This window comes from Ictalurus furcatus, chromosome 9, assembly GCF_023375685.1.
Source record: "Ictalurus furcatus strain D&B chromosome 9, Billie_1.0, whole genome shotgun sequence".
NCBI lineage: Eukaryota > Metazoa > Chordata > Actinopteri > Siluriformes > Ictaluridae > Ictalurus > Ictalurus furcatus.
Window position 1 is genome coordinate 4,432,501 of NC_071263.1, and position 27,500 is coordinate 4,460,000.

Here is a 27,500-nt window from a genome sequence, read left to right on the forward strand (position 1 = left end):
TCATAAGAGACACAGAAATCCGCAAAGTGTTCTGAGTTCAGATTCAATTCATTGTCTGTTTTTTTTTTTTAAATCTCAAACACTAAAAAAAAAAAACCCAAAAAATTTTGGTTCCATCCTCCACAATCCAACATTGATTGGCGGTGTTTATTCTGTGTATTATCTGTATTTTATTAATACAAACCCGTCATTCATGTGAAATGTGTTTATAATATATTTGTCTATAACGGACAGTTGTGCTTCCGTCATTTTAATATCCAGCACCTGCCACTGAACAGGAAACGATTCACGTCATCAGCAGCATTCCTGAAGACTGAGATTTAAAGAGACGTATAACGAGTTTTTAATAAAAAAAATTCCTTTGTGACCTTTAGATCAAAAACAAGGCAGAGAAAATCATCCACTTCTAAATCATTCTTTATTTACGTCCATCTCAGATTCTCATTCAGATTTTTTTTTTCTTCACAGGACAGAAACACACCGACGTCTTGCCACTTATCTCCACAAACACATCATTTCCCGTCTAAATATGATCCTGAACGCTCATTTCAGATCAGGAACGTTTCGTTTAATGTGATACGGAGTGGCATAAACGACTCAAGCAAAAAAAAAAAAAGAGAGAGAGAGAGAGAGAGAGAGAATAAAGACAACATTTCTTACAGCATAAACACGACGTATTTCCTTTTTATCTTTAAATGCAGAATTTCATGGCGATAAAATACATTTTTATGAATAAGCATGACAAAAAAAATTATAAAGAACAAAATATAATATGTATATATTTCTATATGACGTACAGATTAAATGCATAGTATTTGGTGGAGCGAAAAAATAAATTATACACTACACACAGCTCTGAGATAAAAAATAAATAATATCCTTCATAAAAAAAAACGTGTGATGACGAAATGTTTTTTTTTTTTCTTTGTTTCTTTTTGTTAATATACAAACATTTAGACTGTCTCGAGCACCGGATAGAAACATTTTATTTTATTAAAGTTGAATAATTGGCAGTACGATGGTGAGACCACACAGACCACACACACACAGCGAGGATCTTCAGCATGCAGCAGATCACCAGCAGCTTTACAAAGATTGATTTCAATTAAATGAAAGTAAAATAATTAAGCACATTAACACAAGCAGAGTGATGAGCACTGAGAATCAATTAGACGAGAAAGATTTATAATTATTCATTCATTTAAATACTTGACACTTGAATATTACACTTGTGTGTGATTCTGTATCAGGGACTTTCATCCAATAACCCCTACCCCTATCACCTAAACCTCTACCCCTAAACCCTATCCCCTAAACCTCTACCCCTAAACCCTATCCCCTAAACCTCCACCCCTAAACCTCCACCCCATCCCCTATACCTCTACCCCTAAACCCTATCCCCTAAACCTCTACCCCATCCCCTAAACCTCTACCACTAAACCCTATCCCCTAAACCTCTACCCCATCCCCTTACCCTTAACACCTATCCCTTAAAGCTCGACCCCTAACCCCAGTATGGTGTGTGCTGTATATTGCACTGTGTTGATAATCGATGATCAGTTCCCAGCCTCACTGCTTTATTTTATGTTAAACTCCTTTTTTTAAAAAAATCTTCTTTTAATTTTTAATTTTTATTTTTACTTTTGGGTTAAAACATTATCATAAAAAACTCATTAATACTGTAGACTTTTATTCTTTGACGTTTTTTTTTTTATTCCTAAAATGCAGTTAAATATGGTTCGAGTCTGTGTGGCCTCTTTAAGTGAAAAATCTAAAAATAATAATAATAAAAAACACACGTAACAAGTTGCATTTACGAATACGTTAAGTACAAATAACCCGACGGATAAAACACCGAATTAAACAAGCTCTTTTTGTTCTATTTTCTCTTTAGTTTTTTTTGTTTAGTTCTGTTTAAGCGAGCACCGTCTGTACACAAATCATCATGATACTAAATTTATTCTCAAGGCACTTTGTTCCTTTTTAATTTTCTTTGTTCTGTGTTTTTTTTCTTTTTTCTCTCTTTTCCTTCATTTCTGCCTCTCAATCAGGCCTCGTTCTAATAAAACAAGCAAGCAAACTATTTACAACCACTTTTGTCCCCTAACTGCGCGTCCTGTTTCTGTCCAACACTAAACATTTGGTAAAATATCTTTTAACATGTGAGAAAAGCAGAAAGTCTGCACATGTTAATGTGGAATACATGTCATGTGGGAGATTTGGGAATGATCCTGTTATTCCAGATCCAAAAATTCCCAAAAGATTCCCATTTGAAGGTCTATGAGAGTTTTTTTCCTCAGTGATAATTAAAGATTTAAAAAAAATCTATTGTTTGAGAACGTCATAACTTTGCTAGCTAATGAGCTAGTTAGTGTTTGGGATACAGCGCAGGTCATGTGACAGAGCTGCTTATTAAATAATAACGTTAACATTGTCTGTGGAATGAAAGTGTGTTAAAGTCTCTGGTTCGTTTCTCTTCTCTCAGATGTCCAACTTTACATTCAAAAAATTCACTTTTAAAACTTACATTAGAGTTTGAATTTCCTGTCTGTTTGATTTATTTCTGATCCACCTTTATTATTATTATTACAAACACACACTCTAAAGCTACTGCACTTCCTGTTTTCCTGCACGGTTACCGTCGGCGACACGTGATATCAAAACACGTGACCATCATCAGGTGAGCTTTACAGAAATTAACTCGATTCTCCAGCCGCTGTGTGACGAACTCCAGCGCCTCCAAATACTCCAGAGAGTCGACCTCGAACACCGGCTCCACATCGACTGAGGGACACACACACACACCGTCATCATCACTTCTCAGTATGTTCTCTCTTCCTTTCTGTCAGTATTTATTTCTTTTTTTATTATATGAAAGTTTTTTTATTTGTGTTTAATCTGTTTATTTGAATTTGTTCAGGTCACTATTTTGTTCCATATCAAAGTTCTATTATTATTATTAATACTATATTAATTATTAATACTGTTAATAATAATAATAATAATAATAGTAATATTATTATTTATTATTATTGTGATTTTTTTATGAATAAAGTGACTCACACTCGGAGGTCCACTTCTCGGGCTCGAGCATTAGGTGCTGTTTGGTTTGTTCCAGTTCTTTCTTCAGCCAATCGTATTTTGTTCGTATCTCTGAGATCCTCTGCTGTCGGTGCTCCAAAATCTTTAGCTTAGCGCTGAAATACACCACGCCCTAGAACCGGGAAAAGAACTCGTCACATCCCTGCAGTGAACCAGGGCTCAGCCCCAAATCACCCCCTGTGGTGCACCTACACTCATAGTGGCAAACATCACATGACAAACAGGAAGTGGTAATTATAAAGAAGAAATGTAAATTAAATGTTAAAAATGATAAAGGTCATGTGACCTTACTGCCCGCGCTCCGCCGCCGCTGCAGACGCTCCACGTCGTCGATCTCATAAACTTTAATTTCGAAGGGTTCGGCCACACCCCTCTGAGGGGGACGGAGCGGACCGTCAACCCAGCGCACTCCGGGGCTCAGGATTGGCTTCCTTACTGGGGAAGTGGGGTCAAGGGTCAAATTGGGAATGAGGCGTCTCCGCTGGGTGCCTAAGAGTGAAAAGCAAGTCAAAATCAATGCTAATGTCCTTAGCACACATGCTAATTATGTTCATTTTCAATCGTGTAACAAGATGACCTGCATGAGCCCTACTGAAAATGACTCTCATATGGCATGTAGCATGAGGCATGGCACTACTTAGGATGGACACATTTAGGGAAAAACATGGGAAATATTTTTCACTTGATTTGACTGCCTTATTAGAAAGGGACCCAAACACCATAGAGTCTGAACACTATGGAGTGCACAATACGGACTTATGTGGGATTAAGCTGTAGATAAGCTGCATGCAGTGCCCTATGTAGTGCACTAGTGTGAGCCATTCAGCTTTCCATCCATTAGTATTAGTGCCCTTCAGTGGAAATAGATTAATGGACTCTGCACCCCATCTAGTGCACAACAGGGAGACATTTGGCTTTCAGCCTCATTGTGTGTTGATGCATGCCAACATGCACTAATTTTAAGATTCTCTCTAGCTTTATTGGATCATTAAAACTCAATTTGGAACACAGCCTACACCAGTAGTGATATGGGTGATTGTGTGTTCCGCTCTCTCCATGGCTTGGCTTTAGATCATTGGCCTGTATTCCTGATCACTCAAGCGTTTAGAACATGATTATAAATCTGCTTCTCTCCTCACTCAGTGCCGTTACTCATCCTGTAGTGCGCACTTCAGCAGTGCAGTCCCCTTGCTCTTTTTAAATTTTACAGCAATGTGATTGTAATGCTTGTTTTACTATTTTACCATTCAGCCATTTTTTAATCAACACATCTATTCCCAGTTTGTTCTGCTGAGGCACTTGAATATCACCTTTATAACATAAATATAATGTATAGTTTTAAATCAAACATACAGTATATAATGTAGTTCCAGGTTTAGCTCAGCACACACAGGATTAAATTCCCAGGCAGAAAAGAAAACTCATCACAGTGAAATGCAGGAGAATGTTTTTGCCCTGAGGCAAAGTGGAGGAGTGGGGCACTAAATAACAAGCGACCACCCACAATCCTCTCTGACAACTGAAAGTCTGTTTATGTTGAGATCGCTATCATAAACACTCAGAGAGGAGTGTGTGGGTGGCAGTTAGAGAACCTGCGGGTTCTGTTTAAACTCCACTTATATACAATTTTGGGAATTTTAACTCAGAGATATTAAATAAGACAGAAACTACATCATGGACCTAATGCTCACTGGCCATATAGGGATGTGTTGGAGTGTGTGTGTGAGGGCCTTTGTGTATTACCCAGAATGCACTATGAGCAATGAGTGTGTGTATTAACCATAATGCACTATATTATGTAAAGTTAAAGCCTTGTTATCTATACCACAGAGCTGGAGGTCACATGAGTTCAGTGTGTCTAGTCTGTCAGGATTTAGTGCTAATCGCTTGACTGTATGAGTATCGTGACTAGAAGAAGCTCTAGTTAGAGGTTGTGTCCTTCTTACCTGTGTTGTTCCTTTTCTTCGAGTTTTTCAGACTCCTCCGTCCACTAACTGAGCTACTGTTATCACTCATAGAGTCCTGAGCAGAAGACGCACTCCCAGTGGCCTCGCTGTCACGTATCATGCTCTCGTAGCCACTGCTGCCTCCACTGTGGTAGAAGAGGGCAGTTTTCCCCATGGCCGGAGGGAGCTCACCACTCAGAACGCTGCTGTTGTCACTAGCGTGGCCGCTGCTGCAGCGATGTGGCCTCCGTGGAGCAGTAATTTTACTGTAAGGGGACGGTAAAGTATGGACCACTGGCCTTTCCTCACCCTGGACTGGTCCTCCTTTTTCCTCGGTATTGCATGCACCTCGTGCGTGAGCGGCCTGGCCAGCACTGCCCTGCAGAAGTTCTGAGATTCGTCCATTTACAGCTCTAAGAGGCAGCTTTGAGGCAAGCCCTGATCCCTTATTACGGCTCAGCGACTGAGTTGACCAGGAATTTGGGTTTGGGTTCTTTCCATTAGGGGGCAGGCTTGAACTCCTGTTTACTGACTGTGGAAGAGATTTGGTGGAGAAGCTCAAGGTCTTGGTGCTAGAAGTGGAAAGGCTTCGAGACTTAGGGCTGGCCATGAGGAGTTTGGTAACAGCTGAGATTTTGGATTGGCTTGATTTGGGTGACTGTGTTACATTGGAGTTGCAGTTCGGTCCATTGGTCGGAGAAGAGATGGAGTTACGCGTGAAGCTTCTGCCAACTCGAGGCATGGTGCTATCTCTCACTACAGCTGCTTTAGATCCAACAAGCATCAGGCTCTCCCCTCTCTCTAGAGAATGACAGTCATAATGGGCACCATGGGATCTTCCCAGAGAATTGGTTCTATTTGCTAACAGCTCGAGTTTGGCACTGAAGAGCCTGCTACTCTCAAAATGTTGTCCTGTTTGTTTACTATTTACACCCAGATCCTCTGGGGTGCTGCCCAAGAAAGATAAGTGCAGGTTTGGACCCTGGTTACTTGTTGAATTATGCTGGGGACTGGCTCTGTTTCTCTGGTCAAGACTCGACTTCCTCACAGGTGGTAAGGGAGGGATTCCTTTTGGACGCATGAAGAAACCTTGCCTACCAGATGATCCTCTCCGCTCCAGTGTGGCTCGAGGACTACAGGGAGTGGATGTAGTAACTCCAAGGGTTTTATATTCTCCACTTGTGTATCGATAGGAAGAGTCATCAAGGTCATCCTGCTTGTTCAGACGATGCCATGCCCTAGGAAGGCTGCCAGTCCTGAGGATGTTAGCTGAAAACACAGGAGTGATGCTTTCTGAAGCATTTAGAACCATTTCACAACCATCCACGACCCTTCTGAAGGAATCAGGAGAACCTGCTGCTTCACAACTGCTTGAACTGTTTCTGTCAAACAAACTTTTGCTCTTTATAGAATCAGATGTTCCTTTCTCTAGCTGTACCTCACAGACAGGTTCCTCAGGTTTGGAGGAATTCCTTTTCATCCAGGGATCATCAAAGACGATCTCCCTCGAGAGAGGAACTGGTGGAGATCTTGGCTCTTTGACTGAAAGGTGTTTGGTTGGTGGATCAGGAATAATTGGCTTTACAGTAACACAAGGCTGAGCTGTTATGTTTGTTTTGTTAGGGGAAAAGCTATTCAAGGTGCATAATGACTGAGCATTGGAAATGGTGACTGTTGTTTTTCCCATGGTTGGAGACATTTTGGTAGAAGTTTCAGCTGCACAGAAAACTTTTCCATTCTCCTTGTTCTGTTCTGTAAGCACTTCATTTTCCCCTTCCTCATTAATTTCCAGAAGCTGAACCTCAGCTAGTCCCTCACCCTGCCCAAAGCATTGCTGCGTAACAACACTATGGCAATACTGTTCGTCACCACTTCCTGTGCTCATTTCAGTCAGCCAAGAAATGTTAGAGGACCAACGGCTCATGATGACATCTCCATCAACCTTGCCGAGAGGCAGGAATTTAGCAATGTTGGTTTCTGAGATGGTGGCGGTGGTAGTGGAGGCTACGTTGCTGTAGGACTCCAGACCTTCACTCATACTGCTGATGATGCTGATGGGCCGTGAACCTGATGCAAGAGCCTGAACTGAACAGTCGCTGTTGAAGCTGATAATACTAGTAGGCCTGCCGTCCTCCATGATCCCATTCACTGTTAGCTCCTCAACAAGAGTAAAGACCAACTCATCCTCACCCTGCGGCTCCACACACTGCTGCAAGGTGACCGTGGTGCTGTTCTTATTATCCAGAGGTAGTTGAGGAACATCGTCACACAGTGTGTCCACTGATCCCAAACTGTTGGAGGAAGAAGAGCGCTTCAGTAAGTGAGGACCCATCCCAACAGGAGATGTTCTGAATTCAGCCTGAAGCAACGACTCAGTGGAGGACTTTCCTGAGTCTTTGTACAGGTTTTGTGAGGATTGTGGAGGGGTGCTAGGCATTACTCCTTTCTGAGTGTACACTTTGCAGCGCTGAGAAGGTGACGAGGGAGGTTTGTATTCTGATGTTTTTGTCAGGCTAGCGATACCCAGTCGGGGGGAACCCATGGGACGAGGCTTGCCATCACTGCTGCTTCCTCCACTAATCGACTCCCTGCTGTTATGAAGACTGGAACTGTTGGCCCTTTGAAGAGACGTGAGCTGTCCGACACCACTCCCTCCTGTTACACTCCGACTGGTAGAAAGAACACAATTTATTGTAGACTTTGTCAGACTTTCTATAATGGACTGTGCAATCTCTGCTTCCTCCACCACTTCCCGGATCTCCTCCAGTTGCTGATCATTAGAGATCCTCTTGGGAGAACTTGTGGTGGGGTGAGATTGAAGAGACTCGATTTTCTTAAGTCTGCTGGCTGGAACTTCTTCAAAAGGAAACTTGTTTACCTCCTCGCTGCCGTCAATGCACCCCAGCCGCTCCTGCAGCTCTGCAAATGTGTTACATTTGAGGCAGTCCTTTTCCTGCTTGCTAGACTCTGCAGTTTCTTCAAGTACAGGAGGAAGTGTCTGTGGATGAAGGGTCTGAATCGACTGGACAGTTTGTGGAGGCTGGATTAGAGAATCGCCTAACTGAGACGGCTGTGCTAGCTTGCCTTGGTCACTCTTAGTCTTATGTATAGATGGTATGATGGGTACAAACTCGGGGGGACCTTCGTTGTCTGTGAGCTCTCTGTCCGAAAGCGCTGAACCATTTGGACCTACATAGATTACGGTATCGCAGGACTGCTCGCTGCTGGAATAATCATCTGGGTCACTGGAAATGTGAAGCAGTGGTATTTCGGAGTCTCCAACGTTCCTGGAGTGTATGTTTCGGAGCTGAGTCGGACGTCTCATTCTTCCCTCCTCACATGAGCTTTCTCCACCAGAGGAACTAGACGTGTACTGCTGCAAGAGACACAGCTGGAAATTACATTTGGATTTCTTGTTAACATACAAAGCTACAATAGTAAACGACTTCCTGATTCCAAGACATTGCGTAATTCTGAATCGTTGTAATTTAGAAATCAAACTCCAGTCATGGGCATCTCCTTAGATATTATAACAAATCAGTTATAACATAAAATATGTCTTCTGTCTATCTCATTGCTGATCAATATAAACAATATCTAAACAATTTATTAAAAATAATACAGACAATAAAATACCAATAGTCCTAAAGGATCTTGCTGAAATAAAGGAAATTGGACAGCCAATAAAATTAGCTTTATGAACAGCAGTAATGTTGGTTATTTTGTCCCTAACAGAATATAAAGATGTGTCTCATACCATGCTTACTTTAGTCTTCTTCTTCTTCATCCTCAGCACTCGAGAAGCTATCTGTAGTGTAGAGAGGGTTTCTGAGAAGTGGCTGGGAGAGGAGGAGATGTGTGCGATCATGGTGGTGCGACAGTTCATGTTTCCCAGCGACTCTCGCAACAGCATCGTTAACTTACTGTCCCTGTGAAGCACAAAATAACCACAAATTTATTCATCACCAAAGATGACAGACGGAGAAAAAAGCCAAAGAATCTACTGAAATTCTCTCACGTGGGACTCAACCCGAATCACTTCAGACTTACTACAGAAAGGTGAAGAAGAAGGAGAAGAAGAAGAGTGTTGCACACACAATAAGCTCTGATTATTATTTATTATTGCTCATTTTGCCCCCGTATGAGATCTAGAAATATAATTGCATTATTGAGAGCCGTGTCACTCTGACTCACCGTCTACATTCCATTATTTTGTTTTTCAGCTGTGACATTTAATCCCAGTGTTTACACGACTGCATACAGATTACAACGATGAGCATTTAACTCTCATTAAATCACACTAAGATCTTTGACATTTCTGTGCATTTCTAATTTATTTATCCCAAAGTTTTATTCATTTAAAATCTCCCTGAACCTTAATTACATCTCTCCTCATCTCATCTCTGCAGAGCGCTGAATTCAGGGCTTCAAACCCACGCACCGGTTCTGCAATGTGAATTAAATTAACATAAAAAAAATCACACGTGCCTTGGAGGAGGAAAACACAATCTGTACGCTGTCGGCCTCGGAGCTGCGAGCGTTTAACCTGAGAGAGCGGCGAGCAGCGGAGACGAGACGGGACAAGACAAGGATGAATACGGGAATGTAAATCAGCATCTGTTACTGAGGCCCCACTGAGCACACTCATTTACCTTCGAGAGGTTATGTTTACTTATTCTGAGGTTATGTTCCAGTGCTTTAGGGTTCCATCCTGATTTTTACCTTGTCCACGTCCCCTTAGTTAAGTCCCCTTGGCGAAATAAGAAGACGTGACCGTATCGGCTCGTGTTAGATTCTGGTTGACTTCAGAAGCACAACTTACCCAGAATGCACTGCTGCAATCTGATGCAGTTTCCTTTTAAATTAGTGGACAGAGTTGTTTATAATATTGCTGTCGTTAACTTTAAATCTTGTGGAGATTTTACTCTGAGTTCACCATGCCATTCCACACCATGCCATTATGGACACACTGACCATCACGACCATACGACCTATATCACACTCTGTAAGATAAGAACTGGAGATTTTCATGAAATGGTGATGGGTGACGTTTCCGTGAGCTTTAATTCCACATAACAGTGTGAATGATAGAAATGACAGTGGAAGTAAGCAGTCAGCATGGAGTCGTACTTGTAGGGAATGTGTTTGGAGCCGTTGACGAGGGCAAGGATGACGTTCCCGAGGGCCAAGAGAGACAGACACTGACTGGGCGTGGCACTCTCACGGGGTTTAGTTAATTCCTTCACACAGCTCCCCAAATCTATCAGGTGCAGACGACTGCGGCCTCCAGACACTTACACACACACACACACACACACGTAAATATAATATAATATAATATAATATAATATAATATAATATGATACAATATGATAAAATATAATATAATATAATACAATATAGCTTCTGAACTCTGACCCGTGTTTATTTCTCTAGCTATACATTCATTTCTTGTTCAGTTTTTATTTAAAGTATATTAAGTTGATAAATCTGGTGTTATGTTTAAAATCCTCTCAGATACTGATTCAGATTTGATACATTTGATTGTTTTAGTCCCATTTGTTCAGATATTTGCTAATTTCACATTTTTCCATTTAAAACAGAAACTTTAAAAACGGATTCAGAGGCGGGGCTACACCTGAGCTCAGTTTATGATGTCACTAAATAAGATCAACAGTTTTAGAATTACAACATGGTACTGAATTTGTTGGATCCAGAACATTCCGCCCAAGCCGTGCCCCTTTACACTTATTTGAACTCTAAAATGTTTTACCCAATCAAAACTCAGCTTTGAGTCACATGACTTTCAGAGGCACATAAACTAAGGCCCTGTTTACACTAGTGCGTTTTGGTTTTAAAACGGCGATTTTAAAATGAAAACGATCCTCGTCCACACTGGCATTCCCGCTGTGTTTCAGAAACGATCCCCGTCCACACTACTGTACACGACCGAATACGCATGTCTCATGACCGTTCATGCACACTGGGCATGCGCATACAAGTGTAAACAGGAAGTTGTTTGCTAGTCACCGGCAGACACAACAAACCGGAGGTCCATGTAGTGCTTACACCGCTTGAAATGAGATTTTTTGCCGATTGCTCTAATCATAGCTTGCCTCTTGCGCATGTAGGCAGCTGCAGTATTATAAAATACAGAATTTAACTGCACAGTGACTACTAAGAATGATAACAAAGCCAGCAAAGCTTGCGGTTCAGTCTCCGTGTTGTTGCTTATACGATCAAGGTAGCGTAATGGTCATAAGGTAGGGGCTTGACGAGTCAGGGAAGGATACACAATGATCCAGAAGACCCAATCGGTGGGTGAGTGTGGGCGAAGCCACGCCTTCGTTTTCCAAAGTCTTCGTTTTGGTCTGTTTACACTGAACCGCGAGCCTGGAGTTTTCAAACTAAAACGGGGTCTTTGGCATTTCCAAAAGTCTCAGTTTTCTAGGGTCAAAAACGCAAGAGTAGTGTAGATGACAGGCATAACTGTAGCAACAGTTTTAAAACGAAAACGCACTAGTGTAAACAACGCCTAACCCTGGACATGCCTAACCCTAACTGAAACAGGAAGTTACACCTTCTGCACAGTGCTGGTATGGGTTTTTATCCTTAGGCTAAGAGAGAACATACTGTTTGATCACTAGGTGGTGCTCCAGGAAACAGGAAATGACATCATGTCTGTAAGCAGGACACACTCAGGAACACAGATACTCACTTCCTCCTTTCCCAGTCTTCTCCATGCGGTACTGGTAGATGTGCAATGTGAAGAGCATGTGTGAGTTGCGATGTTCGTCCTCGTCACACTCGGCTCGGCTGCTGTACCGCGCTGCGATGGCGGCATCCAGAAAGAACGCAGCTTTCTCTGCAGTCGGCGCGCGCAGCTCGCTCTGATTCTGCAGCTACACCACCAACACAGACACACACATACACACACACACACATACATTTTACACAGGAATCCACAATCTACATGTACAGGGTGAACTACACATCAGCCTGTAACGTTTATGTTTACTGCAGTGTTTACAATAACAGACTCAGCAGGAAGTCAGACCATTTATGCTTCACCCGCTTTCACATTCTCTTTTTCAAATTGTTTCATTTTCTCTAATTACAGTCAAATATAAATGTAGAAATGTCAAAAAGGCAAATTATCAAACTTTTCCTCCTCGTTAAGATTTGAATGTGGCATAAGTAGCTTTTAATTTTAACTTTTAATCAGTTTACAGTGAGAAAAGTGTTAATTCCCAGTGTTAATAAAGTGTTAATCCCCAGTGTTAAGTGTTAATAAACAGTGTTAATCCCCAGTTTTAATAAAGTGTTAATCCCCAGTGTTAATCCCCACTGTTAATCCCCAGTGTTAATAAAGTGTTAATCCCCAGTGTTAATAAAGTGTTAATAAGCAGTGTTAATAAACCGTGTTAAACAGCGTCCTCTGTAATTGAGGACATGGAGTTATTTTTGAGTCGAGTCACATCAGAGAGAGAAACATTTCCCCTGCATTTCACTGTGAATAAACAGTGTTCATTATAAATAATAATCATTTTAAAAATAAATAAATAAGTGAAGAGGTTTAGTGTTTAGTGTTTAAAGTTAATTCAGCCTGACTCTGCCTGACTCTGCCTGACTCTGATCATCTGTCTACAGAATTAATCCATTTATCAGTGAAAGCTTTTTATCCTGAGAGTGACCACTTTATCTGCTTTATACAGCTCATAACACCCTCAGAGAGAGAGAGGGGGAGAGAGAGATGGAGAGAGAGAACGAGAGAGAGAGGGAGAGAGAGAGAGGGAGAGAGAGAACGAGAGAGAGAGGGAGAGAGAGAAGGGGAGAGAGAGAGAGGGAGAGAGAGAGAGAGAGAGAGGGAGAGAGAGAGAAGGGGAGAGGGAGAGAAGGGGAGAGAGAGAGGGAGAGAGAGAGAGGGAGAGAGAGAAGGGGTGAGAGAGAGAGAGAGAGAGAGAGAGAGGGAGAGGGAGAGAGAGGGAGAGAGAGAGAGAGAGAGAGAAGGGGAGAGAGAGGGAGAGAGAGAAAGAGAGAGAGAGAGAGGGAGAGAGAGAGAGGGAGAGAGAGAGAGAGAAGGGGAGAGAGAGGGAGAGACAGAGAGGGAGAGAGAGAGAGGGAGAGAGAGAGAAGGGGTGAGAGAGAGAGAGGGAGAGAGAGACAGATCCCTCATGCTGAAACACTGCTTTAACTTGAATCATTATGAGAGAAGAGAAAATCCAGAATCACAGTAAAACTCGGCACAGTGGTGCACACACACATGCACACACACACACACACACACATACACACACACACAGAGAGTTCTGTCTTCACATTATAAAGCTCTCTGCACGATTCTGATGTTTTGCTCACGTCAGATCTATCAGACGGTCTTTAATGTGAACACTGAACCCCTCCACTTTCAGTCGTCTCCTCACCTGCATGCCACAGATGGGGTCCTCACACAGGTAAACTCCAGGTGACTGGCCGTCCTGTAAACTGCCCGTGGCCACGTCGGACAGCAGGTCCTTCAGGTTCTCATCTTTCCCCCAGACCTCCACGGCAGAGACCCGGACAGAGAACCGAGCGCCCGTCTTCTCCTTCCGCTCCGTAATGATCTTAAAGAGCCAGGAGATAGCGCAGGGGATAATGCCCAGGTTCTGCATGGAGTCGTCCTTCCCTATCATGGTGTAGGTTTTTCCTACACACACACACACACACACACACACACACTGCTGTCAGACTCTCTCTCATACTGGATTATTAAAACAACCCACACTATTCCTAAATTATTACAAATAATCTCACTTTTTCATTTTATTTTTAGTAGAAATAGAACAGGAGGTGCTGCTCAGCTTCATTAAAACAAATACAATCTTTAACTTATTAATAAGCGCTAAACCACAAACACATTATGATAAACTAAACCAGGGCTCTGTGTGTGTGTGTGTGTGTGTGTGTGTGTGTGTGTGTGTGTATGTGCAGGTTTCCATTCTAACCAATCAGGAGCTTCATTTGTGTTTAATCAGTTCGCCTTAATCTCTAATCAGCTCTCAGGCGCGTGTCCTGATTGGCTTGAATAAAAGTCTAAAATAAACAGCAACACACACACACACACACACACACACACACACACACACACACACAATGATTTATGTACAGATTTCTATTACAGGGTATGTGTCCCAAACCACACACTCACTTCACTACATAGTGCACATAAACAGTGACAGATGGCTTCGCTCTGCTGGACATCACAGTGAGACTTCGATCTGATTTAAACATAAATTCCTCCAACGCTGTGTGTGTGTGTGTGTCATGCCAACACACAGTAAATGTCTCCTGTACTGTTCACTTTTTTGTGTATTTTTAAATACATGTTATATTAGAGTAAGGAGTTGTGTATGTACAGAGTGTTATTCGGACACAGCCGTTATCTCACGTTCACTTCAAGGGATAAACAGAATCAGTGTTTAATGTGTGTGTGATTAATAAAGTCGTCTGAGAATCCTCCTGAGTGCATTTTATTCAATTAACATCAAACACACAGTGCCTATTAACCTACACACACACACAGACACACACACAGAAATCCTCTGAATGATAAATGACAGATGTAAAAGATAATCACACAAACAGGAGTTTCATTTATCAGATCATTAATTATCTTGTGCATTAGTGTTAACTGCGTATCTTGAGATCAAAGGCTTCACTAATGGCACACTTCCTGTTTCCTGTTTTATTCATTACACACGACAATACCAGCAAGTTATTATCTAAACACATTTAAATGTGGACTGAACAAAAAACCACAAAGCTGCACGGCTGTGAAAACGATTCAGTGACTCTTTTAAGTGAATCAGATTAATTCGTGTACACACTTAAACAATAAAAATGATGACGTTGCATGTTTTTTGTTTTGTTTTATTTTAATAATGAAGAAGTAACGAAATATGTTAAGTGAGTCATAATGGTGAATCAAATGAATCAGATGAAATTTGATTCATTGAAATAAAAAAGGAATCAAACCAACAAAAAGTAACTCAGAATCATAAGAATCAACCTGCAATGTAAAGGAGTCAAATTGCCCATTTGAGTCAAACATTTAAAAAATCATATTTTATTTTATTTTATTTTATTGATATTATTATATTCAGGATGCGTCTCATCCTCTCATCTCTCAACACGAATCAAATTACTTTCAGAAAGATTTAAAGAATAAATAATGTTTGAATAATACAGTGGCGTGTGTGTGTGTGTGTGTGTGTGTGTTACAGAGCATGACTAATGTGTATTCAGTGAGATTTTAGACATGGACTCAATTAAACCAGGAGTTTTACTGACAAATAAATTTAATAAGCTTTCACACCTGATGAAATACATTTTTCTAATTTCAACTAACAGAAACTATTTATTTATTTATTTATGTATGTATGTATGTATGTATGTATGTATAAAGCTGCTTTGCTGAATGTGAGCAATTTTTTTTTTTGTTCCTGGTGTATTACAGCTACACTACAGGAAGTGGGTGACATTAGCACTAGCGTGGTGTCACAGCAGCTCTGATTTAGTGTCTCCTGTTACGAGCTCCTCCATTTCCTGTTTCTAATTTTCTGTCCGTGCCTCTGTCAGAGGCTCGTTTGTCTCGGCGGTGTCGTGTTCACGTCGTAACTCTTCCACTTCGTCTTGTTCAGACGTGTTTTACGAGCAGTAACGCGCGCTAACACACTAGTGCAGAATTAGCCACACGGCACATGACAGGGCAGGTCATAAATTCATCCTGCGCTCGCTACAGGACCTTTTCCTTCCTCGTCTCTGAGGAAGGTGAGTGTAATTCTCATCACTCGCTCAGGGATTAAACCAAACAGTGCAGGACTGAAGGAAACACAACACTGCTGAGGGATTCATCACGACTTTACAATGAAACTGCAATGAAACGTAAACGCCGAATAATCAAGATTATTCACGTTTCTACCTTCAACATCTTCATTCGTGTCCTGTATTTTTATATACACTATATGGCCAAAAGTATACGGACACCTGGCCATTACACCTATATTGATGTTAGTTGAGCTTGTTCCAAAACCACGGGCATTAATATGGAGTTAAGGTTCTTGTGCTGGGACTGAAAAAACATCTCCAGATCATTATTATCCCCCTCCACCACACTGCACTGTGGACTCTCAGTAACGTTCTCCTGACCGATCCACCAAAACTCAGATTCCTCCATCAGACTGTGAAGCGTGACTCATCACTCCAGAGAAAACGTTTCCGCTGCTCCAGAGTCCAGTGCCGGTGCTTTACACCACTCCAGCTCACACTCGGCATTGTGCACAGTGATCTTAGGCTTGTGTGCAGCTGCTTTGCCATGAAACCCATTTCCTGAAGCTCCTGATGCACAGATCTTGTGCTGATGTTGCTTCCAGAGGCAGTTTGGAGCTCGGAAGTGAGCAATGCAGTGAACAGAGGATTTTTAGTCTCTACGAGCTTCAGCACTCGGCAGCCTGCTCTGTGAGTTCGCGTGGTCTAACGCTTCGGGGCGGAGCTGTTGCCTAGAAGCTTCCAGAAATTTCACAAAGTGATGCGTGGTAAAGGCGACATGGTACGCCAGCGCCACGTTTAAAGTCACTGCATGTGTATGGAGACTGCATGGCTTTGTGCTGGATTTTAGTCACCTGTTAGCAGTGGGCGTGGCTGTAACACCTGAACTCAATCATTAGGAGGGGTGCACATACTTTTATGCCATATAGTGTATTTTATAGGACACAGTGTCTGTTAGTGTAAAAGTCTCGTGCACGTCTCCGTCTCAGTAATCATCCTCATGAAGGAATCGATTTACTGCTTCGTGTTCATTCAGAATAAAGTTCAAAACGGTTTATTATTATTATTATTAGTAGTAGTATTAGTATTATTATTATTACAGAAAAAAAATAGAACTTGTATTAGTGAAGAATGAGGAATGAAGGAACCTCATCAGAACCTGAATTAGATAAAATAAAAACATTGTGTTTAATAACTTTTTTGAAATTAAACACACACTTTGTATAAGTGATCAAATGAACAAAACAAATAATAATAATAATAATAATAATAAATAAAATTTATAATGAAAATTATCAAAACCTTGAGCACAGGAATGGACATGAAGTTATGCTGAAACACACACACACACACACACACACACAGAGATGTGACTTTTCTCACCCAATTTGGCATGACCGAAACAGAACACACATCCATCAGCTCCATTCACCACCGACTGGATCACCTCCGCTACTGTACCTGCACACACCTCTGCCTGTAACACACACACACACACACACACACACTCCTCTTTGATAAGGTATATTTTTTTTCTATCTAAGGCTATGCAGCTGAAACAGGAAGTGGAGAAGGAAGACGTTTAAAGCGATCACCTGTGAGGCATCATGTGAGAAGGCGGAGTCAAAGGTGAACATTTTGGGCGGGGCTTGGGTGGAGGCTCCTCGTTTCTGATTGGAGTTCTGCTGAGAGGTGGAGTTACTGGCCGGGTCCATAATACTCACCTGTTTCTTACGAGAGTCCACTTTCAGGAAGGAGCTGGACTCGGCATGGGACACAGCACACACACGCAGCATCACCTTCACCTGGACATCAACACACACACACACACACACACACACACACACACACACACAAGCAAGGATGTCTGTCCCGTGTAAATGCCAACATTAGCACTTTGGACGGGACAGAAACAGATTTTATTTGAAGACTGATGAGACACAGCGAGGAGATGAGACTCCGCCCACTTCATAACGAGAGAATATTCATTAATTAGGGTTTAAACATTAGACGCAGTACAGCTGACTCCTCGTTCAGTAAATCACAGTAGTGCTGAAGTGTGTGTAATTACACAGATATATTAGATCATCTCATAAATAATTCTAATCTAATTATATAATGTGATTCAGTGACTCAGCTCTGCTTTCAATTTACAGAAATGTACACAAATGTAAAAACAAAATAATTTGAGAATTTATAATTAACACCGATCCGTTTCCTCATCTAAAAATACCAACGTTTTTAAATGTTTTTTCCCAAATGATTTAAATCCCTTCTCATCGCCGTCGCTGTGATAAAGTCGTGACGTGGCGTGACGTGACGTGACGTGGCGTGATTCTCCATCTGCTTTCTGTCGCAACGGCTCTGAGTTTTTCATCTTTATTTATGACATTGACCTCCTGACCTCAGAGACATACACACACTCATTACACACTCCATCACACAGGAGATGAGGAAACGCACACACACACACACACACACACACACACACACACACACACGGCCGTACGCACACACACTCACACACACACGGGCGCACACACTGGACTGCTGTGTCTCATATTCACTCTGTTCATTAATGTGGAGTCTTAATGAGATTATGATGTTTGGGGGCGGAGTTATTATGATGATTATGGGATCAGGTGGTCATGTGACTGGGAGACGTGATACTCACCTTGCCGATTCCTGGATTATCTCTCACTTTACTGACAGCTCTGAGCAGACAGGGCGGGGCTGGGGGTGGAGTGACCTGCAGGATTCCACTGAAGTTTGTTGGGAAAAGGGGCGGGGCCAGTAGAGCAGTGGGCGTGGGCTTCTGCTTCTTCTTTTTAGAGGACAGGTTTAGTTTCTGAGCCGCTCTGAGGGAGGAAGTGTTTAATCACATGATCAATAATACAGTTACAGACAAAACACAGCACATCTTTCTCTCTCTCTCTCTGTCTGTCTGTCTCTCTGCCTGTCTGTCTCTCTCTGTCTGTCTCTCTCTCTCTGTCTGTCTCTCTCTCTGTCTGTCTGTCTCTGTCTGTCTCTCTCTCTGTGTCTCTCTCTCTGTGTCTCTGTCTCTCTCTCTGTCTGTCTCTCTGTGTCTCTCTCTTTCTGTTTCTCTCTCTCTGTCTGTCTCTCTCTCTGTCTGTTTCTCTCTCTGTCTGTCTCTCTCTCTCTGCATCTCTCTCTGTCTGTCTGTCTGTCTCTCTCTCTCTGTGTCTCTCTCTGTGTCTCTCTCTTTCTGTTTCTCTCTCTGTCTGTCTCTCTCTCTGCATCTCTCTCTCTGTCTGTCTGTCTGTCTCTCTCTCTCTCTCTCTCTCTCTGTGTCTCTCTCTCTCTCTGTCTCTCTCCCTGTCTCTCTCTCTTTCTGTTTTGCTCTCTGTCTCTCTCTTTCTCTCTGTCTCGTTTTCTGTCTCTCTCTTTCTGTCTCTCTCTCTCCCTGTCTTTCTCTCTCTCTGTTTCACTCTCTGTCTCTCTCTCTCTGTCTCTCTCACTCGCTGTCTCTGTCTCGCTCTCTGTCTCTCTTTGTACACTCTGCAGTAGTTTTGATCTTTACTGCGTTCTTTATAAATAACTCGGGTTAATGAGGAAGAATTCTGTACATGTCATCTCACTGCATTAAACATTAAATTCCATCAGTGTGAGATTGTGTTTATTCCAGAATGAAACACTCTCTCCAGTCAGGTGTGTGTGTGTGTCTGTGTGTGTGTGTGTGTGTGTGTGTGTGTGTGTATTTCCCACAGGCGCTAATGAACTTTTCTGCAAATAGCATCATGAAATGAAACAGAGAAAAGTCTTGCGGGCCGAACTTCAGTCATATCTCCACAAGTAACACACACCTATTTATTCACACACACACACACACACACACAGGAAAACACAAATAATGCAAAATCTTTGTGTGTGTGTGTGTGTGTGTGTGAGTGAGGTTTTTTGGGTTCAGCTGCTCTCATTAAAATCCTGAATCTCCTCCAAGCGCGTTCACACTGACAGCCGAGCCAACGAGACGAGACAGCCAGGCGTGTGTGTGTGTGTGTGTGTGTGTGTGTGTGTGTGTGTGTGTGTGTGTGTGTGTGTGTGTGTGTGTCTGTGGGTGGGTGGGTGAATATGCTCCATAAGGACACTGATTCACTGATCAGCCGAGTTACTGAACAGAACTTCACACTTTCTGGTGGCAAAGAATCATGGGAACTGTAGTGTAAAGGTCACGACTCCATACATACTGTAACACTTACAGAGAGAGAGACAGACAGAGAGAGAGATAGAAAGATACAGCCAGAGAGAGACAGATACAGACAGACAGAGAGAGAGAGATACAGAGACAGAGAGAGAGAGATACAGCCAGAGAGAGAGCCAGATACAGACAGACAGAGAGAGAGAGATGCAGAGACAGAGAGAGAGAGAGAGAGAGAGAGAGAGTGATGCAGAGACAGGCAGACAGAGAGACAGATACAGACAGACAGAGAGAGAGATACAGAGAGAGAGAGAGATGCAGAGACAGACAGACAGAGAGACAGATACAGAGAGAGAGAGAGATACAGACAGAGAGAGAGATACAGACAGACAGAGAGAGATACAGAGACAGACAGACGGAGAGAGAGAGATGAAGAGACAGATACAGAGAGAGAGAGATACAGACAGAGAGAGACAGATACAGACAGAGAGAGAGAGATACAGACAGACAGAGAGAGAGATACAGAGACAGACAGACAGAGAGAGAGATACAGACAGAGAGAGAGACAGATACAGACAGACAGAGAGAGAGATACAGACAGACAGACAGACAGAGAGAGAGAGACAGATACAGACAGAGAGAGAGATACAGACAGACAGAGAGTGATACAGACAGACAGAGAGAGATACAGACAGACAGAGGGAGAGAGATACAGAGACAGACAGAGAGAGAGACAGATACAGACAGACAGAGAGAGAGAGACAGATACAGGCAGAGAGAGATATACAGACAGACAGAGAGAGAGAGACAGATACAGACAGAGAGAGATATACAGACAGAGAGAGAGAGATACAGATACAGACAGAGAGAGAGAGATACAGATACAGACAGAGAGAGATATACAGACAGAGAGAGAGAGATACAGATACAGACAGAGAGAGATATACAGACAGAGAGAGAGAGATACAGATACAGACAGACAGAGAGAGAGAGAGATACAGAGACAGACAGACAGAGAGAGGGATACAGATAGAGAGAGACAGATACAGACAGACAGAGAGAGGGATACAGATAGAGAGAGACAGATACAGACAGACAGAGAGAGAGAGCATCTATTTATAATGTTTTACATGTGTTTGTGTGTGTGTGTGTGTGTGTTTCCCTTTCAGCAGTGTGATTCAGAGCTAATGAATACTTTATTCTCTCTCTCTCTCTCTCTCCTCCTGCTGTTAGTGTGCACTCCATGGTGTCACTGAGGGTTTGGAGCAGAAGGTCAGGACTGGGGGAGGACAAGAACAAGGAAGAACTGAGGACAAGTGGGAGAAAATAAAGGTTGAAGAGTGAGAGAATGAGAATGAGTAATAGGAGGGAGAAGAGAGCGATGGAGATAAAAGAGGAGAGGAATATAGGAGTAACGGAAGAAGAAGAAGAAAGACAGTGAGTGAGAAGCTGAAATAAAACAGCGAGTGAGGAAAAAGAGGATGTGGGAGGAGGAGGGAGAATAAGAGAAAAGGATACGAGGGATGAAGGTGAGGGGGAAAAGAAGTGGAGGAGGTAAGAAGCAGAGCTGATGAAGGCTTGCTACCACTCATCCCCTCCCTTCATCCCTCACTCCATCCCTCCTTTTAGTGAGCACTCCATCATTTTATGGCTGGAGGGGGAAAATGAAGTGGACTCTTTTATAGCAGAAAGGGTTAGGGTTAATGTGTGTGTGTGTGTGTGTGTGTGTGTGTGTGTGTGTGATGTGTGTGTGTGATGTGTGTGATGTGTGTGTGTATGTGTGATGTGTGTGTATGTGTTGGTGTGTATGTGTGTGTATGTGTGTGTGTATGTGTGATGTGTATGTGTGTACGTGTGTATGTGTATGTATGATGTGTAATGTGTATGTGTTGGTGTGTATGTGTGTGTGATGTGTGTGTATGTGTGTGTGTATGTGTGATGTGTAATGTGTATGTGTTGGTGTGTATGTGTGTGTGATGTATGTGTGTGTGTATGTATGTGGGATGTGTGTGTATGTGTGATATGTGTGTGTGTATGTATGTATGCGTGTGTGATGTGTGTGTGATATGTCTGTGTGTGTGATGTGTGTGTGATATGTATGTGTGTGTGATGTGTGTGTGATATGTATGTGTGTGTGATGTGTGTGTGTAATGTGTGTGTGTGTGTGTGTATGTGTGTGATGTGTATGTGTGTGTGATGTGTGTGTGTGTGTGTGTGTGATGTGTGGGTGTGTATGTATGTATGTGGGATGTGTATGTGTGTGATGTGTGTGTGTGTGTGATGTGTGTGTATGTGTGATATGTGTGTGTGTATGTATGTATGTGTGTGTGATGTGTGTGTGTGTGTGTGTGTGATGTGTGTGTATGTGTGATATGTGTGTGTGTATGTATGTACGCGTGTGTGATGTGTGTGTATGTGTGATATGTGTGTGTGTATGTATGTACGCGTGTGTGATGTCTGTGTATGTGTGATATATGTGTGTGTATGTATGTATGCGTGTGTGATGTGTGTGTGATATGTATGTGTGTGTGATGTGTGTGTGTAATGTGTGTGTGTGTGTGTATGTGTGTGATGTGTATGTGTGTGTGATGTGTATGTGTGTGTGATGTGTGTGTGTGTGTGTGTGTGATGTGTGGGTGTGTATGTATGTATGTGGGATGTGTATGTGTGTGATGTGTGTGTATGTGTGATATGTGTGTGTGTATGTATGTATGTGTGTGTGATGTGTGTGTGTGTGTGTGTGATGTGTGTGTATGTGTGATATGTGTGTGTATGTATGTACGCGTGTGTGATGTGTGTGTATGTGTGATATGTGTGTGTGTATGTATGTACGCGTGTGTGATGTGTGTGTATGTGTGATATGTGTGTGTGTATGTATGTATGCGTGTGTGATGTGTGTGTATGTGTGGTGTGTGTATGTGTGATATGTGTGTGTGATTTGTGTGTGTGATGTGTGGGTGTGTATGTGTGATATGTGTGTGTGTATATGTGATGTGTGTGTGTGTATGTGTGATGTGTACTGTGTATGTGTGATGTGTGTGTGTGTGTGTGTGTGTGTGCGCGCGTGAGTGTGTTATCCTGCAGTCTCTCAATGTGACATATTTAACGTCCTTCTCTTTGTTTCATCCTGACATCATCACAGTAACTGACCAATCGTTATCTTGCTGTCTCATGAATATTTAATTTCTTACCTGGCGAAGAAGGAGGCGGCAGCAGATGGTCCTGTGGAGGGCACTGTACTGGGCGGAGCCGGGGGTGGGACCAGGCGATCAATGTTACAGCGGTTCAGTACGGCTTCATTCATGCACTCTTTATTACTGTCTGACATCTAAACACACACACACACACACACACACACACACACACACACACACAGCACAGAGCAGTACACAGTTTGAGAAATGAGATCCTTATGCCCTGGAGTGTGTAAACATAAGAAGGGCACTTCACTCCAAATTAGGACAAGACCATCTCACCATCACAATCAGGGCTTAAACACAGTCACACAGATATGGCTGGAGTAAGGGAGACAATAACCAGACGTGTGTGTGCACGTGTGTGTGTGTGTGTGTGTGTGTGTGTGTGTGAGAGAGAGAGAGAGAGAGCAGCAATGTTACAGCAGAGTGTGTGTGAGAGTCATGGTGCTGTGGATCATATATATAATCAGATATATTGCAGAAATTCCTACAAACACTAAAATATTCATTTTTATTTTTTTAAATAAACTTCATACAGCTTAACCTGACTCCTCCCACATCTACATAACTCCTCCTACTGGCACTGTAAATGAGAATGCTAATGACACTATACTGTAATTACTGATGATAATTCTTCTTCTTCTTCTTATTATTATTATTATTGTGGACGCTGATGGTGAAGCGAGACGATTCACTCTGAGAAGAATTATCAATTATCAGATGTGATTAATTGTTAAACTTTACCTCAGAGTGATTGTGTGTGTGTGTGTGCGTGTGTGTGTTCTCATCCCAGGTAAAGGTGTGATGGATGGTATAATGCAGCAGCCAAGTATATGGGAGGATAATTTCCCACCCGACTCTCTCTCTCGCTCTCTCTCACACACACACACACAGAGTCTGGCTCATACATTTTAATTAAAATAAAAACATGCCTCCCTGCAACAGCCTCGGCTTCAATAACATCCTGACTCACACATGCACACACGCAAACGGAGAGAAAGAGTGAGAGAGAGAGAGAGAGAAAGAGAGAGAGAGAGGAAAGGCCCCGCAGCTCCTACAGAATAAATTATAAATGAAGTTTATTAGATCAGGAAATTAAACTGGACTTATTGGGAATATATTGATGACTCATTCTGAAGTGAGTCTTAGATGTGTTTCTCTGTGACACACATGACGCACCACAGAGTGAAGAAGAGAGGGAAGAAGAGTGCACATCAGAGTGAGAGATCTGAAGAGCTTGAACGCTGACACACAGCTCACTGTGCTTTTGCCGGATGCCGAATGTGCTTTTTCTCCTGTGGTGGCTTTATCACCTTCGGTGCTGAATTAATATCTCGTCTCACATCTCCTCATCTTCACCTGAGAGACTGCAGAATCCTCAACAACATCCTCCATCTTCACCCTGTGGGATCTGCAGGCCAGCGGGAGAATCCATCATCCACACAGCGAGTCCTGAGCTAACCCTGACGTCTCTTCCCAGACGGCCGTGTGTGTGGCGTACCTCCATCCTTATTAGATGCTGGCTCTTGTCCGTGTGCAGAAACTGCTGATCTCCTCAGCCTGTCAGGAAACCAGATGCCCTGCCGAGAAGCCTTGCTTTGATCAACCTAATTTTTCATTCATTTCCTAAATCTGATGAAGGTAGAGAGCAGGAAGGAGAGCAGACAATAAATCAAGATCACACCCTCAATACTCAGGAGATGACTTCACAACGATGGGTCAGAACACTGCCAGAGCGAACCAGTCATCAATCACACACTCATAAAACCTAAATCCAGCATCCACTTGGAATGGGTTCTCCTCCTTCTCGGGATATAAACACAAAGAACATGAAGGCTGTGTTGGAGATCTCCTGTTCCCCATAAACTATGTGTAAACAGTGAAAAGCTGGTCCGCTATTTCACAGCCAGGACACAATCCACATGGTTCCACCATCACTCCAGAACCCTAGAACAGACTTTACAGTAGAGGATGAAGGAGGATTATACACCAAAATATCTGGGCATTACCACACTGGTATGCAGTAAAGAAGCACTGTCCATTAAGTCCACGGAAGTGTACACAGGCTCTTCAGGTCATACAACCTCAGGAGTGATGAAACGATTACAAAGTCAAACTCTGGTCCCAGTAACATCAGAACACTCAGGATCAGACCGGTAAATTGCTCCTCCCACATGCTCAGGTAACACACATTCATTACTCAAGTTATGAACAATCTGCAACTTCCTAGCTTAATGTGTTCTGCTAATTAACTCCTAACGCTGGAAGCCATCAGTTCTACCCTGAAAGTGTCTGAGAGAGTCGCTCTAATCCTGTTCCTCAGTTATATCCAGGTGTGAATTACAGCAAAACATCAAATATATAACACTATTCTAATCTGTGATGACAGATTAAAGTGAGAGAGGGAGAGAGGGAGATAGAGAGAGGGAGAAAGAGAGAGAACACAGAGAAAGAGGGAGAAAGAGAGAAAAAAACAGGGAGAGAGAGGGAGAGAGAGAGACAGACAGAGAGAGGCTGAATCCCTGTGGGCATGTCCCAAACCACTCTCTCTATTCACTATGGACACTCTAGCTGGAGACTTGTCTACAAAACTGTGAAGTCTGAAAACAGTGCATTACATAATGAAGGTGTGTGGTTTGGGACACAACCCTTGTTTATATAATGTGTATGTAGTGTGTGATTTGGGACACAGCCCTTGTCTATATGATGTGTATGTAGTGTGTGGTTTGGGACACAGCCCTTGTCTATATGATGTGTATGTAGTGTGTGGTTTGGGACACAGCCCTTGTCTATATGATGTGTATGTAGTGTGTGGTTTGGGACACAGCCCTTGTCCATATGATATGTATGTAGTGTGTGGTTTGGGACACAGCCCTTGTTTATATGATGTGCATGTAGTGCATGTTGTACCTGATAAGGGAAGAGTGTGACTCCATTGGAGCGAGACGAGTGTGCAGGTGACCAGGTGTTCTCGGGGTGTGTGTGTGCCGGAGAGCCGGTCTTCCTCTCCACACCGAGTGTGTTGGGTTTGGTGCCATGTTTGGTATGATGAGGGCTGCTAATGCTAACATTGCTAACGCTAGTGCTAGTGGTGGTGGTTGCGCTGCAGGTTGATGAGACGCTGGAGGCCAAAACCGCACCGTTAGAGGAGGAGGAAGGATTGACAGAATGGTATGATCCGGGCAGGTGGGTAGGGGTGGAGCCTTGGATGAGGCTCCTCGTACCCACCAGTGAGGCGAGAGAGGGCGGAGACCCAGGTGACACGTCACAGGTGAGCACCAATCGTACAGCTTCCTGTTTTAATTGGCTCAGGTGTGTGAAGCAAACATCACAGCGGCTCTCGTGCTCGTTCCACGCTTTCCTCGGGCTGCTGGGAATCTGCAACTTATCATGGAGGAGGAGAGAGAGTGACGGGTCCTGCAAAAAGAGAGAGAGAAGGAGAGAGGGAGAGTTAACAAAAAGGAAGTCTTTTTTGTTGTTCGCTAATATAAACCAATAAAAAGTTGTGAAAACTATAGGAGCAATAACACATTTATCTGTCGCTCTCTCTGTCTATCTCTCTGTCTCTCTTTCTATCTGTCTGTCTCTCTGGCTAACACTCTGTCTCTCTCTCTCTCTCTCTCTCTCTCTATCTGTCGGTCTCTCTGTCTGTCTATCTGTCTGCCATCAAAAGTGTGTATTAGAGCTTTATAACTGATTAAATATATCCAGTTCTCAGTTGTGTATGTTGCTGTACATGAATCTGTGTGTGTGTGTGTGTGTGTGTGTTACTATAATATGAGCAGTGATTATGGACTGGTGTATTTGTGGTTATCTGTGTGTGTGTGTGTGTGTGTGTGTGTGTGTGTGTGTGTGTGTCTGCGTGTGTGTGTGTGTTGCTATAAAATGAGCAGTAATTATGGACTGGTGTATTTGTGGTTATCTGTTGGGTGTGTGTGTGTGTGTGTGTGTGTCTGCGTGTGTGTGTGTGTTGCTATAAAATGAGCAGTAATTATGGACTGGTGTATTTGTGGTTATCTGTGTGTGTGATAAGTGCACTGGTGCAGTGTATCAGTTTCTCTTATCACACTGCTGTTAATGTCTCTCTCTCTCTCTCTCTCTCTTTCTCTCTCTCTCACACACACACACTCTGAGTGTGAGTATAACCAGTATAACAGTGTGACTAAAACCAGATGTTTCACTATACAATCCGACAACTCTGTGTGTGTGTGTGTGAGAGAGAGAGAGTGTGTGTGTGTGTGTGTGTTTGGGTGTGTGTGTGTGTGTGTATGTCTGTTTGTGTGTGTCTGT

General features: G+C 42.8%; 1 protein-coding gene across 1 annotated transcript in view; it reads right to left on the reverse strand.

Annotated features, from left to right (window-relative positions):
- Positions 1-1,690: 1,690 nt before the first annotated feature.
- Positions 1,691-27,500, reverse strand: part of kif26ba (kinesin family member 26Ba) — a 36,501-nt gene continuing 10,691 nt past the window's right edge. The window contains exons 3-15 of the mRNA XM_053633407.1: positions 26,121-26,627; positions 23,205-23,341; positions 18,529-18,712; positions 17,450-17,659; positions 17,238-17,331; positions 13,472-13,734; positions 11,767-11,950; positions 10,179-10,341; positions 8,806-8,977; positions 5,049-8,424; positions 3,389-3,591; positions 3,064-3,214; positions 1,691-2,784 (exon numbers count right to left, since the gene is read on the reverse strand). Coding sequence (XP_053489382.1) covers positions 2,636-2,784; positions 3,064-3,214; positions 3,389-3,591; positions 5,049-8,424; positions 8,806-8,977; positions 10,179-10,341; positions 11,767-11,950; positions 13,472-13,734; positions 17,238-17,331; positions 17,450-17,659; positions 18,529-18,712; positions 23,205-23,341; positions 26,121-26,627 — 5,793 coding nt within the window. The 3' untranslated portion in view covers positions 1,691-2,635. The remainder of the gene's footprint in view (positions 2,785-3,063; positions 3,215-3,388; positions 3,592-5,048; positions 8,425-8,805; positions 8,978-10,178; positions 10,342-11,766; positions 11,951-13,471; positions 13,735-17,237; positions 17,332-17,449; positions 17,660-18,528; positions 18,713-23,204; positions 23,342-26,120; positions 26,628-27,500) is intronic.